Source organism: Arabidopsis thaliana, chromosome 3 (assembly GCF_000001735.4).
Source record: "Arabidopsis thaliana chromosome 3, partial sequence".
In the NCBI taxonomy this organism is placed as follows: domain Eukaryota; kingdom Viridiplantae; phylum Streptophyta; class Magnoliopsida; order Brassicales; family Brassicaceae; genus Arabidopsis; species Arabidopsis thaliana.
In genome coordinates this window covers 21,087,984-21,100,709 of record NC_003074.8, presented here as the reverse complement: position 1 = coordinate 21,100,709, position 12,726 = coordinate 21,087,984, and the positions used below count along the sequence as shown (strand labels likewise).

Sequence of the window (12,726 nt, the reverse complement as noted above, 5' to 3'; positions counted from 1 at the left end):
TTCTTACTCACGTTTCTCGTTCCAAACACAATCTTTTCATGTTTCTCTTTTAATTTGACCGTCATTTTTTATGATGTGAAATATTAATTGCGCGAATACTTCAAACGTACATCTGTGATCTGTCCGTCATTTTCCTTCACGTTACGATAAGTTTCAATCTAAAAACTAACATCGTCGCCTTCGTTGAATCAATGCATGGATTCGTCGCAGCATTTATTCTTTATTAGACAACTGGCCCTTCAAGCGAAATGAGGGATACGTGTATATATATGCATCCACATAAACAATAAGAAAAATATAACCCTTATTTTTGGATGTTATATAAAATTGCTTTACCTATATGTGAGCTAGCAACATTTACTCATACATACCAACAGTCAACAATATCTCTTGTTCCGGCGGAAAAATGCCCATTAATCAGAAAATTCCGACTTGGTTTGCCGTTCCGGCTGTTTTTGCTGTCTTGTCCGTAATCTCGTATCAAACCTTAATTGTGCCGGAAAATTTAGAGGGCGCCAAAAATGTATTGACAATGGCTAAGACCATACCAATTCCTGTCGCTGGACCGGAGAGCATTGAGTTTGACCCAAAAGGAGAAGGTCCTTATGCTGCGGTCGTGGACGGCCGTATTCTCAAGTGGCGCGGCGATGATCTCGGCTGGGTTGATTTTGCCTACACATCTCCTCACAGGTTTTTATTTAAAATATTTACAACGTCTTTTGTCATCGTACATCGACACATAATTTATCTAAACCAAATACCAAATAAGTTGATGAAAAGTACCCGAGAGATCTGGGAACTCTTGTGTTGTGTAGTAAGAATATTAATAAGTTATGAGAGTAAAGAACAAATAATATGTTTGTTTCTGTTTTCCAAGATTTTTTGCAGTGAATCAGCCTGAGTTTTATAATTTGATTTTAAAGTTTGAATATCTAAATATTCTTGTGCAAACATTCTGTGGATCCGTCCCAATTAGTTCCAACGTTTTATATTTTATATCTCCTTTTTTTTTTGCATATTAACGAAAAAGGGAAACTTAAATTTATTTTGCTATACAATTCAATGAAGAATTCCACACTCATAAGGAGATAGATTTGTGTCAGCCAAATCCTTGTGGCTTGTCAACTGGTCACCTGATATGTATTGTTTATGTAGGCTTTTCTGAAAAAATCAAATAAGTAAATTAACTAATGATACTTTATAACCTTGTTGTATATGAAGAGGGAACTGTTCAAAAACTGAAGTAGTGCCTACTTGTGGAAGGCCATTAGGACTTACTTTCGAGAAGAAAACGGGAGATTTGTACATATGTGATGGTTACTTGGGGCTCATGAAAGTTGGACCAGAGGGAGGCTTGGCCGAGTTAATTGTTGATGAAGCCGAAGGTCGTAAAGTTATGTTTGCTAACCAAGGGGATATAGACGAAGAGGAAGATGTCTTTTACTTCAATGATAGTAGTGACAAGTATCATTTCAGGTATTCAATAGGCTTTTTTATACATGTACTTAGGAATAATGATCCGAGCATTTGCGACATAGAGTTATATATACGACTTCAATATTTGTTTGTTTTTGCAAAAATAGCGTATTAAATTAAACTTTATGTGATGTGTGTTGGTCAGGGACGTATTTTTCGTGGCTGTCAGTGGGGAGCGGTCGGGAAGAGTGATCAGATACGATAAGAAGACGAAAGAAGCCAAAGTTATCATGGACAATCTCGTTTGTAACAACGGTTTGGCTCTAAACAAAGACCGGTCTTTTCTAATTACATGCGAGTCCGGCACAAGTCTTGTCCACCGATACTGGATTAAAGGTCCCAAAGCCGGGACTCGTGATATCTTTGCGAAGGTCCCAGGTTACCCTGACAACATCCGGCTGACATCAACTGGAGACTTTTGGATTGGTTTACACTGCAAGAAAAATCTGATAGGGAGATTGATTGTGAAGTACAAATGGCTTGGGAAATTGGTAGAAAAGACAATGAAACTGGAGTACGTGATTGCTTTTATTAACGGATTTAAACCGCACGGAGTCGCCGTGAAAATCTCCGGCGAGACGGGAGAGGTACTTGAGTTACTTGAGGACAAAGAAGGAAAGACAATGAAGTATGTAAGCGAGGCTTATGAAAGAGATGATGGAAAGTTGTGGTTTGGGTCTGTTTACTGGCCAGCCGTTTGGGTTCTTGATCGCAAATGAGTGATCATGTTGTATCTACTTATAATTATGTTCGTTTTGTATATTAATAAATGTTTATCTGAGTTAAATCAGCATTTGTTTGTTGCGGGAAAATAAATGTGAATCCTACTTTTTCAAATTGTTTTTTTTTTCTTTGTATTAATGCTCCCAAGATGTTTATTGAACTGAACACACTAGAATGAATTATAGCTTTTGTAATCAGTCGAGTAGACTAGTTTTTTTTTTTCCGATTTAATTTTATTAAAATGTCAACATAACAAACTTCCAAACAGAAGTCTTTTAAGAATTTTGGAGGCTCAAAGATTTTTTTTTCTCGATTTTTTTTTACTCTAATTTGGACCATTTGGTCTGGGAATACATTTAGAAATTGATTCATCTCTATCTCCCGTATATATTTTAATATATTTAGAAAAAATGCTAAAATAAAGAAAAGTAGACGAGCTTATAATTTTATATATTAAATAAAAACTTAAATAAAAGCTTATAATTTTATATATTAAATAAAATCTTCACCTTAAAACTATTAAAATAAATAAATATATATATATATATATATATATATATATATATATATATAGTTTTGTTATCGGTATTAAAGCTCTATTTTGTAGTCGAAAGAATAAAATCATATAAAACAATTTTGCTTTAGCTTTATATCGATTTTATTTTGTGACTAAATACTAGTTTTGCAAATTACTATTCATTATGTTAATTTAAAATATTTTCAAATAGAAATAAAATAATTATTAATATTTTTTAAAAAGATATAAAAAAAATCGATTACAAACAATGATATAACGAGAAAAGGATAGCATTAAAAATTCATTCCTAACAATTTTGTACTCAATTATTTTCCATTTTTAGAAAAACAACTGCTTCCCAAATATTTGATCTTAGAATATTTTTCCAAGCTTTTAAAATCTTTTTGACAGATACGTGGCACATAAAACTAGGTGGTGACATAGATATCGACGTGTGTAACGTTTCTTGTGTCCTAAATCAATTAAAAAAGCCTCACATCTCTTTGTACACTACAAAGAAAAGATCATTGATTCACTCACAACTTTCATCTATTTATAGTCTTTAACCCATTTCAGTATCATTGATTCACTCACAAAGAAAAGATCATTGATTCACACACATTTTCCTTTTTTGTTGTTAAATATTCACACACACTTTTTCTTCCAAAGAAAGAAAGATGCCGATTAGCCGGAGAGTTCTGACGCCGATCACCGCCGCTCCGGTTATCTTAGCCGTCCTTTGCTTCTTCTTTTGGTCATCAATCATCGGGCCGGACAATTTAAAGGGCACGAAACACGTCCTTCAAGATGCTAAGACCATTCCTCTTCCCGTCGATGGACCAGAGAGCCTAGAGTTCGATCCACAAGGTGAAGGCCCTTACGTTGGCGTCACCGACGGTCGCATTCTCAAATGGCGCGGTGAAGAACTCGGCTGGGTCGATTTCGCCTACACTTCTCCTCACAGGTTCATTCATAAAGCAAAACTACTAAATTGCCCTTACTCTGTTTTATTACTTTTTTGGTGAATGAATTGAATTCATTATATGATTTTACTTAATGTTCCCAATTAATTGGAGTATTTTTGTTTTTTGGTGAATAAAGAGATAACTGTTCGAGTCATGAGGTAGTACCAAGTTGTGGGAGACCATTGGGACTTAGCTTCGAGAGGAAAACAGGAGATTTGTACATATGTGATGGTTACTTTGGGGTCATGAAGGTCGGACCAGAGGGAGGCCTGGCCGAGTTAGTTGTTGATGAAGCCGAAGGTCGTAAAGTTATGTTTGCCAACCAAGGGGATATAGACGAAGAGGAAGATATTTTCTACTTCAATGATAGCAGCGATACATACCATTTCAGGTAACTTTATTACACTTGCTTTACTTTAACACATCCAATAAAATCCTTTTTGGTTGCAATAAAAAAAAAAATAGAAAAAAATTTCATAGCACATACAAATAGTTTGAGACTTTAATTTATGTTTAACAGATTACAGATGAGATTCTATATATATGTATACGCATATAAACGTGTTATGTTATTTTTGTTGGATAGGGACGTATTTTACGTGTCTTTGTCCGGGACAAAGGTTGGAAGAGTAATTAGATACGATATGAAGAAGAAAGAGGCCAAAGTTATTATGGACAAACTTCGTTTACCAAATGGTCTAGCTCTAAGCAAAAACGGTTCGTTTGTAGTCACATGCGAGAGTAGTACGAACATTTGCCATAGAATATGGGTCAAAGGTCCCAAATCCGGAACCAACGAGGTTTTCGCAACGCTCCCTGGTTCCCCGGACAATATCCGGCGTACGCCAACAGGCGATTTCTGGGTCGCATTACATTGCAAAAAGAATTTGTTCACACGTGCAGTTTTGATTCACACTTGGGTCGGAAGGTTTTTCATGAACACGATGAAGATGGAGACTGTAATTCATTTCATGAACGGAGGAAAACCTCATGGAATTGTCGTGAAACTCTCTGGAGAGACAGGAGAGATTCTTGAGATACTTGAGGACAGTGAAGGGAAGACGGTGAAATATGTTAGTGAGGCTTATGAGACAAAAGATGGAAAGTTATGGATCGGATCTGTGTATTGGCCGGCCGTTTGGGTTCTTGATACATCGGTTTATGATTCCATATGAGTTAGCCAAAAGACCAAACGCCAAAATGAAATAAATTATCACTTAGTTGTGTAATTTGTTTATTAGCGGGAATGCATCTTGTTTTTGTATCTTCTTGTTTGTTGCGTGAGTGAATTATATATGATGTAAACTTGGATTCTACAAAATTTTGTTTGAAGTTGAGTATTTGAATGTAGTTGTGGGTCGGTATGGTTTTTTTCAAATACGGCATTATCGAAAAAAGGAAAATGAAAATTGTGTCGTGAGACTCGTGGCCATAATTGGATTTGGCGAGATTCTGACAAATTATTGGAAACTTTGAGAACTTTTTTTATCTGAACATATCAAACATGATCTGTCTAACCGATGACAAAGACAAACAAACAAAAGCAATAAGCCGTGCGTGGAATGGACTCTATATGTTACACACTATATTAGTATACGATAACAACTAACAAATAATATAATAACATCGTAAAAGAGCATTCGTGTACTTCTTTGTAGTGGAGAATGATTCTTTCTTAATCTAAACTGATTCCTGTCGTCAAAAGATGCCCCATTGATGTGAACGAGGGATCTCCACCAGCCTTTTCACAACTGCACATTCTTTTGCATGATTTCTCTTTTTTTCCAACTTACTTTGTATTTATAGGGTTTTATTTAATTACATATGAGAAAAGGGTATATACTAAATAAACATTAAGTTTATAAATTGATTTTTTTAAATTTGAGTTTAGCTTATTTCTTTACTTTTCTTTGTATAACAATACTTTTATATAGCCCCTTTTTCGAAAATATGGTATTGTTATGCACAATACATTATGTGGCAGACAATCACATATTCACATGCTTTCTTTTCTTTAAACAAATCACGATTAAAGGTACGTTTTAAGTGCGATCGATTGGTTATTGTTACAATAATTACGAAGATTTAAAGTGGGACAAAAAAAAAGTTAAATAATAAAACGTATATAATAAAAATTCAATAATAATGAAATTAAAAGACCTAATTAACTGAAATGAACCAAACAAAACTAGGGTACAGTTAAGAAAACCAAAGATTTCTTAAAAACAGAAAGAGAACTAAAAAACGTATCAACTGAATTGTTTTTAATTTAAAGTGTAACAGTTTAATTATTTTCTCGTTTAATTCAATTTGGCAATTATTTGGACTTCAAATCAAAATCAAAATGATTAATAATTATTTTACAAGAATATCTGATTGACAAGCTGTTAAAGTACAAAGTAAATAAGTGAGGACTTCCAACGAAATCTTTTCACAAACGGCGTCGTTTAAGCCGAAACTGTGATTACCTACCTTGTCCGTGGACTGGACCAAGATCCAATTCTTCTGGTCCAAGTACAAATAGGACGGCATGGCCGTGAGATTGAGCGAGGGTCAAGAGCTAATTTTGGTTGTTTTCGAGGTTCAAGTGGAAATCAAATTTTTCGTAGAGAGAAATAAACGAAAATATACAGTTTTTTTTGGTTCTGCTATAGTCATATTTTACACTCAAAATATTTTTTACAGATAATTTAAGGTAGTTCCCCTACTACCTAAGTATATTTTTTGATTCTTAATCACAGGAACATCTCTTTCTTTTACTTTATATTACGTTTGAATAAAATAGTGGAGTCAAAATTTCAAACGAAAAGTTATAAACTCGATAGTAGATAAACAATGTGTATCACAACAACATAGCTTAAAGTAGTTCCTACCATTAGAGCAGTAGAGAGGAAAACAAAGGACCTTATAATCATTCTTTTATATAATATTCCAATTTGTTGCTAATGCCTCGCAGATTCTTGAGATACAGTAGGCTGCGCTCAATGGATACTCTGAAACTGCATAAATCAAGAAACTTCTTTCAGATTTTTTGTTTCCTTCATTTAAAAACTTTTTTTTTGTTTTCCCTTAACAAAAGTATGAATGAAGGAAGAAGATTTACCCGACACAAATTCATCGATATAGTTGCAGTCTATTTTCCCGTGTGCCATTGCGCCTACCTGAAATGGTGAGACAAATAAGGTGTGGGTTTGCATAAGACCGATATATGGAGGTTGCAAGCTAAAGCCTATTACTACGTAAATTAAATGGACTTTGTGAAGAAGCTAGAGACTAGAGAGAAACATTTGGAGAGCACTAACCACAAAAACTGTGTCTCTATCATCATCACATACAGTAGCTAGGTGTTTCTGCATATTGACGAGTTTCTCAGAGCTATGCGAGAAGCCTGATATAAGAAAGAGACAATCCCTCTTTTTAGCTCACATAATCTGGATAAACAACAAAATGTAGGAGGAAACTAAAGTTTTTTTTTTGTTTTTACCTATTCTGTGGGAGTTAACCGGTAGATGATGTTCTTCGATAGGGTTCTTGACACACCGTAGAAGCTTCTCACGGCTGTTAACTGCAGTAATGCTCAGCTTTTGTAGCAGTTGCACTGCAAGACCAACAAATAGGATAAGAGACAGTAAAAACTGAGGAGGTTAAAGTAACAAAATATCAGAAAGGATGAGAGGAAAGTTGGACAACTAACACATGATTCCGGCAAATCGTTTGAAAGTTCTTGGTATACGAACATGTGGCTTAACTTCAAAAAGGACACCTTTTTCTGTTCTAACATAAACAGCTTTCAACCTCCCAGCTTTATTAACCGGACTATCCAAAATCATAAGAAGCGCCTGAAGAGGGAGATCCACTAAAGATGAGTCACAATTTGTTATAAGCTACCTAGATATGACATAACAGTTTTTAAGACCCTGACCTGATGAGTAATGTCTGGTCGGTAATCAGCCGGATTTCTGTTATTCTTTTTCAAGAAATTAGCATGATCATCCGAGTTCAGTAGCTGGTAAGTCTGCACACAATCAGTAATCACATATATTAGTACCATAAACAAACTCCGAGGCTTACTGTAATGCAAACATTCCTGCAGATTACCTTTCCAACTTTGGCAACTTCAAGAGAGGCCTTCTCAAGCACGAATACAATGCCAGACTTTTCCTTGTTAGGAGCATTAAGGACAATAGGTATCCCTCCCACAATATCCTCTGCTGCTGCAGTTGCTTCCACAGTTACTTCCTCCTCGTCATTATCTTCCTCTGCTCTTGAAGTGCTTTCTTTTTTAGCTTTCTTCGAACTTTCTCTTGCCTTTTGTTTTTGCTCAAACTTTGGTTGCTCCTCTACTTCATCTTCTTCCTTATCATACCTCTCTTCTCTCTCCTTTCTCTTGTTCACTTTAATCCCATACGGCCTCACCATCTTCCTTCAAAAATTTCTACACACAAATTTAAGTCAATCACAACACCACAGAGCTAAAGAATCAGATGCTAAAGAAATATACTACAGTGTCGATGAATTCATACAAAAACTAATCAAATTTCTTTAAGGTTATCGCTACTACAGAGAATCAACTCAATCAATCACAGTTCAGTAGAGCTTAAATTCGAAATTAAATCGAACCCTTTTATGAAAGACAGCTAAAAGAGAAAATAATCGCTTACCGGAACTTTTTGAGCTTGCGAAGAAATTCAAGTGAGCAGGCGACTGAATCCTGATAAACCCTAATTCGAAGTTAAAGGTAGGCGTTTTTTTATTTTTTGTTTTTTGTATTGTTTCACACAGATTATATAATCGTTTAAGGGCTTATTGTAGTAAAATAGGCCCATTAAGTTTTAGGGTTTTTAAAAGGCCCAGAAAAAGAAAAAGAGACCAAGAAACCTAGAATTGTGACCATCGACGTCGACTTTTGTTCTGCCGGAGAGCACGACCGCCTTATGTATTACAAGTGGTGTTTCTTTTCATTTTTATTTTTGGCTTCAATTTTTGCGTTTTCTCTGCAACTCGCCGTCAAGGGTAGAAGAATTAGGGGTTCCTGTTCTTAACTGCTTGAAGATGACGTCTTATGGAGATAGACTGAAGTCGACCTCCATTAATGGAGTTAAGTTATACAATGTTTCTTCTGCTCCCAATGTTCCTACTTGGCTTAATCCTAAGAAGCAACGAGCTCTCCGCAAAAACCCTCGTAAGTTTCACCTCTTGTTTCTGTCTCAGCTCTGAATCGTTAACCCCTTCATAAACCCTGTCTCTTAAAGGCTCGTCCTTTTTTTCTGTCTTCGATGTAAGATTATATGCAAAGAGTGGAGCTGATTCAGGAGTTGAAGTTTGAGACTGCCACTACTAGAATCAAAGCGACTCCAGACGGAGAGTATCTGATTGCTTCAGGTGCGTTTTCTTTCTTTGTAACTTCGATGCTATTGACAAGAAATAATGTTCTCTTGTGACTTTTCACTGATTTCGTTTTTGTTGAATTAGGCATATATCCACCACAGGTAAAAGTTTATGAGCTAAATCAGCTTGCTTTGAAGTTTGAGAGGCATTTGGACTCGGAAATAGTTGATTTCGAGGTACCTTTTATTGCTCCATGAGATGTGTCTTAACACCATTGATAGTAACTATCTTGTTTCTGGTTTTTTAGTATTGTGTTTTGTTGGCTCTACAGATATTGGATGATGACTTCTCAAAGCTTGCCTTCTTATGTGCTGATCGTTCTATTAATTTACACGCCAAATACGGGAAACACCACACTTTACGAATTCCAAGGTACTTTAGCTTTGTTGGTCTATGAGATATATCTTTCGTGGTCTAAAGCATTCACATATTTGCAGGATGGGGAGAGATATGACATATGATTCCTGGTCTTGTGATCTTCTTTGCGCTGCTTCCTCACCTGATCTATATAGAATCAATTTGGAGCAGGTACTTTCCAGTGAATTTATAATAGTTTAGTGTTGTGACCTATCTCAGTCTTTGTTAGAGAATGATTTGTGTTTTTTGCCTTCTTTCTGTTTAGGGAAGATTTCTTTCTCCTCTCAGCACTCAATCCCCAGCGCTTAATGTCGTTTCTCGAAGGTCTGTATACCGAACTGTCTTTTCTTTCTATTATGTTTCTTGATTTCATCTAGGAGAAAATTCGATTCTGGTACTCTAGATTATTATTGCTTACATTTGAGCACTATTTTCTTTCCAGCAACCTCCATGGATTAGTTGCTTGTGGTGGTGAGGATGGTGCTGTGGAATTTTTTGATATGAGAATGAAATCATCTGCTGCTAGAATTAACGCGGTCACACATGGTGGTGATGCTGCTGCGGTAATTTTTTCTAACTTGTGTTCCAAATAAACAGACTTTCTTAGCTTAGACGTCATGTGATTGGTGAAAATTGCATTGATTTCTGATGATCTTGTGCTTTAAATTGGCTAATAGGAGGTTACTGCTATAGAGTTTGATGACAGTGAAGGTCTTCAAGTAGCTGTCGGGAGTAGCGCGGGAAAGGTTTGATGCTATATTCATTTTTTTATCTGAAAGGTTTAAAACATTGGTAGGTCAATTTGATTATATAGATATGTTGTGTTGATTGTGCTGTTCGGTATCTGCAGGTATTCATATACGACTTGCGTACTTCAACTCCCATAAGAGTGAAGGATCACATGTAAGTCTTACTGTGTTTGTATTAACTCAAAATTCTTTGTATATGCTATATCGTTAGGTTATTTCCTCAGTGTTCATTGATTTTCTGCAAAACTTGCAGGTACGAGAGCCCAATTTTGAATATTAAGTGGCAACGGACTCTTAATACTCAACAACCTAAGTTGATTACTACCGACAAACACATTGTTAGAATATGGGATCCAAACACGGTAAGCATCAGATAAGAACAGGTTTAACCTCATAATTTTTTTGAAAAAACAAGAAATATGTCGAGATTTTTGATTCACCATATTCTGTTTTGTTATTTTCAATTTGTGTTTATCAGGGAGAAGGTATGACCAGCATTGAACCGACTCAAGGAGGAATAAACGACATTTGTGTGTTCCGTGGAAGCGGACTTATGCTTCTTGCTTTAGACTCTAGCCTAATCCCATCTTACTTCATACCTGAACTCGGTCCTGCCCCCAAATGGTGTTCTCCTCTTGAAAATCTAACGGTAAATTGAAAATTCTTCCTATCCTTTTACAGGTTTACCATTCCAGTGATGTCACCATTGTTACAAACACGTTTCTTGTGTTTAATATTGTTCTCAGGAAGAGTTGGAGGAAAGTGCACAGACAACTATTTATGATAATTACAAATTTTTGGCAATGGAAGATCTGGAGAAGTTGCAGCTAACTCATTTGATTGGAACAGATCTTTTGAAAGCATCTATGCATGGATATTTTATTAATTACCATTTGTACAAAAAGGTGAGTCCTTAACATTTTCATAATACTTATACCATCAGAAAAGTCTTTTTTTTTTTTCGGGTCAAATTGGAATAGTCTCTATAATGTTTCTTCCTTTCTTTTTACAGGCTTTAGCAGTGATTGAACCTTTTGCATTTGATGATTACTTAGAACGTAGGAAGCAAGAGAAGTTAGAAGAGCAGCGTACGCAGAGAATCACAGTTAGTATTTAAAACCTTAGCAGCTATACGTTCACCATTTGTTTGTTTACCGGCTACTTACATACACATCTGTTTCTCTTGTGCTTCCTTCAGAAAAAGAGACGGTTGCCAAAGGTTAACCGAGACCTTGCAGCAAGGCTTCATGGGGACGAATCAGAGGAGGAAAATAAAACTGCCGAGGATGGGGAGGCCACCAAGAAAGTGCTGAAAAAGAAGAAACCCATACTTACTGACGAGCATTTCGTAGATGGTCGGTTTGGTTCGATGTTCCAAAATCCGGTATTAACATATTCTTTTCAACTTTTTTTGTTTGATCTTTTTATTGCTCTATTTCACATCGTATCAAACGTATTCTTGGGAATCTCCTTTTGGTTTTCAGGACTTCCAAATTGATAAGGACTCATATGAATATGGTGTCCTACACCCTGTTGCTTCTTCGAAGAAGCAACCTTCTCTGTTAGATGAACACTTTGAAGCTGTATCAGATGATGACGAGAACAGTGATTCTGATGCATCACAGCCTTCAGATGACGAGGCCGACGATGGAGACGCAACTAGGCCAAGCAAGAAAGCGAGAACTCCGAAGTTAGTGTCTTTTGACTGCATTCCAGGATCTACATTTGACACATTCTATCTTGATTCTTTTGTTTTCTGATGTGGATGATTTGGTGTCAGGTTGTATGAAGTGAAAGATGAGCGGCATGCCGCAGCTTATCACAACCGCACTTCACTGGCTAAAGAAGATAGTCTTCCTATGGGCGAGCGTGTCAAGGCTATAGAGAACCGGCGTGGCAACTTTGGAGGCTCGAAAGATATCAAATTCGGTCCTGGAGGATCACGGGAGTTTTCTTTCAAGGCGAGAGGGTCATCAAAGTACAAAGAAGATAGAGACGATGAGTATGAAGATGGGCAAAGAAACAAGAGGAGAGGAGTTCAGTCTCTTGGACTGAAATCAACAAATATTAGAGGCGGTTTCAGAGGTAGAGGAGGTGGTGGTTTTAGAGGGAGAGGAGGCGGCGGTTCCCGGGGAAAAGGTGGCCGTGGTGGTGGGCGTGGAAGAGGCCGGCAATGATAAATGTAGCTTTTCAGGGGCTTTATTAGATTTGAAAAATGTGTCACCTACTATTGAGAATCTTGAAACTTAATTGATCACATATACAATTTTGGAATATTTTTGACCTGGTCTTCAATCAGCACAACAGAATTTGCTTACTTGAGGCTAAAGGTAATTGATTGGAAAGAGGATGACCTAAAGTTGACCCTAGTTCGATAATGATTTATCAATCCGCATGATAAATCACCGACCGAGGGTTGTTAATAGCTAAATTAACAAAGCTAACATTGATTTAATAAAGTAATTAAAGAAGATGCTTCTGGTTTTTTTTTTTGGGAGGTCAACAAATAAATAAAATGCTTATGTATATGCTTACAACATGAGAATTGCTT

At 36.3% G+C, this 12,726-nt stretch overlaps 4 protein-coding genes across 7 annotated transcripts; 3 read left to right on the top strand and 1 right to left on the bottom strand.

The window, feature by feature from the left end:
- The first annotated feature begins 190 nt into the window (after nt 1-190).
- AT3G57020 (Calcium-dependent phosphotriesterase superfamily protein) lies at nt 191-2,395 on the top strand. Of its 2 annotated transcripts, none has more exons than NM_115561.5 (3): nt 191-690; nt 1,222-1,476; nt 1,622-2,395. In NM_115561.5, the coding sequence occupies exons 1-3, from the start codon at nt 407-409 to the stop codon at nt 2,193-2,195; spliced, it is 1,113 nt and encodes a 370-aa protein (NP_191261.1). In that variant the 5' UTR covers nt 191-406; the 3' UTR covers nt 2,196-2,395. The 2 variants fall into 2 exon arrangements, with proteins under 2 accessions (NP_191261.1, NP_001030876.1); NM_001035799.2 differs by having other exon boundaries at nt 251-690; nt 1,264-1,476.
- Nucleotides 2,396-3,228: 833 nt separating this feature from the next.
- On the top strand, nt 3,229-5,110 carry AT3G57010 (Calcium-dependent phosphotriesterase superfamily protein). Its single transcript, NM_115560.4, has 3 exons — nt 3,229-3,680; nt 3,818-4,072; nt 4,268-5,110. Exons 1-3 carry the CDS (start codon nt 3,394-3,396, stop codon nt 4,854-4,856), a joined length of 1,131 nt encoding a protein of 376 aa, NP_191260.1. The 5' UTR covers nt 3,229-3,393; the 3' UTR covers nt 4,857-5,110.
- A 1,302-nt stretch (nt 5,111-6,412) lies between these two features.
- AT3G57000 (nucleolar essential protein-like protein) lies at nt 6,413-8,527 on the bottom strand. The gene is made up of 8 exons (NM_115559.4): nt 8,343-8,527; nt 7,780-8,116; nt 7,604-7,696; nt 7,376-7,520; nt 7,166-7,279; nt 6,984-7,069; nt 6,785-6,842; nt 6,413-6,680 (listed from the first exon to the last, which is right to left on the bottom strand). Exons 2-8 carry the CDS (start codon nt 8,098-8,100, stop codon nt 6,601-6,603), a joined length of 897 nt encoding a protein of 298 aa, NP_191259.1. The 5' UTR covers nt 8,101-8,116; nt 8,343-8,527; the 3' UTR covers nt 6,413-6,600.
- A 13-nt stretch (nt 8,528-8,540) lies between these two features.
- EDA7 (embryo sac development arrest 7) lies at nt 8,541-12,683 on the top strand. Of its 3 annotated transcripts, NM_115558.6 has the most exons (16): nt 8,541-8,863; nt 8,965-9,063; nt 9,154-9,245; nt 9,341-9,441; nt 9,507-9,597; nt 9,692-9,750; nt 9,869-9,989; nt 10,104-10,172; nt 10,277-10,329; nt 10,429-10,537; nt 10,654-10,824; nt 10,922-11,080; nt 11,188-11,280; nt 11,374-11,559; nt 11,660-11,865; nt 11,956-12,683. In NM_115558.6, the coding sequence occupies exons 1-16, from the start codon at nt 8,734-8,736 to the stop codon at nt 12,350-12,352; spliced, it is 2,136 nt and encodes a 711-aa protein (NP_191258.2). In that variant the 5' UTR covers nt 8,541-8,733; the 3' UTR covers nt 12,353-12,683. The 3 variants fall into 3 exon arrangements, with proteins under 3 accessions (NP_191258.2, NP_001327450.1, NP_001327449.1); NM_001339835.1 differs by having other exon boundaries at nt 11,374-11,865; NM_001339836.1 differs by having other exon boundaries at nt 8,569-8,863; nt 11,660-12,492.
- The last annotated feature ends 43 nt before the right edge of the window (nt 12,684-12,726 follow it).

Coding starts and splice junctions, on each gene's coding strand:
- EDA7 (NM_115558.6), top strand. CDS start 8,734: ATGACGTCTTATGGAGATAGACTGAAGTCGACCTCCATTAATGGAGTT. Junction 9,246..9,340: donor CGGAAATAGTTGATTTCGAG/GTACCTTTTATT, acceptor TTGGCTCTACAG/ATATTGGATGATGACTTCTC. Junction 10,330..10,428: donor ATAAGAGTGAAGGATCACAT/GTAAGTCTTACT, acceptor CAAAACTTGCAG/GTACGAGAGCCCAATTTTGA.
- AT3G57020 (NM_115561.5), top strand. CDS start 407: ATGCCCATTAATCAGAAAATTCCGACTTGGTTTGCCGTTCCGGCTGTT. Junction 691..1,221: donor GCCTACACATCTCCTCACAG/GTTTTTATTTAA, acceptor TTGTATATGAAG/AGGGAACTGTTCAAAAACTG. Junction 1,477..1,621: donor AGTGACAAGTATCATTTCAG/GTATTCAATAGG, acceptor TGTGTTGGTCAG/GGACGTATTTTTCGTGGCTG.
- AT3G57000 (NM_115559.4), bottom strand. CDS start 8,100: ATGGTGAGGCCGTATGGGATTAAAGTGAACAAGAGAAAGGAGAGAGAA. Junction 7,697..7,779: donor AAGTTGCCAAAGTTGGAAAG/GTAATCTGCAGG, acceptor GATTGTGTGCAG/ACTTACCAGCTACTGAACTC. Junction 6,843..6,983: donor ATAGAGACACAGTTTTTGTG/GTTAGTGCTCTC, acceptor TCACCATTTCAG/GTAGGCGCAATGGCACACGG.
- AT3G57010 (NM_115560.4), top strand. CDS start 3,394: ATGCCGATTAGCCGGAGAGTTCTGACGCCGATCACCGCCGCTCCGGTT. Junction 3,681..3,817: donor GCCTACACTTCTCCTCACAG/GTTCATTCATAA, acceptor TGGTGAATAAAG/AGATAACTGTTCGAGTCATG. Junction 4,073..4,267: donor AGCGATACATACCATTTCAG/GTAACTTTATTA, acceptor TTTGTTGGATAG/GGACGTATTTTACGTGTCTT.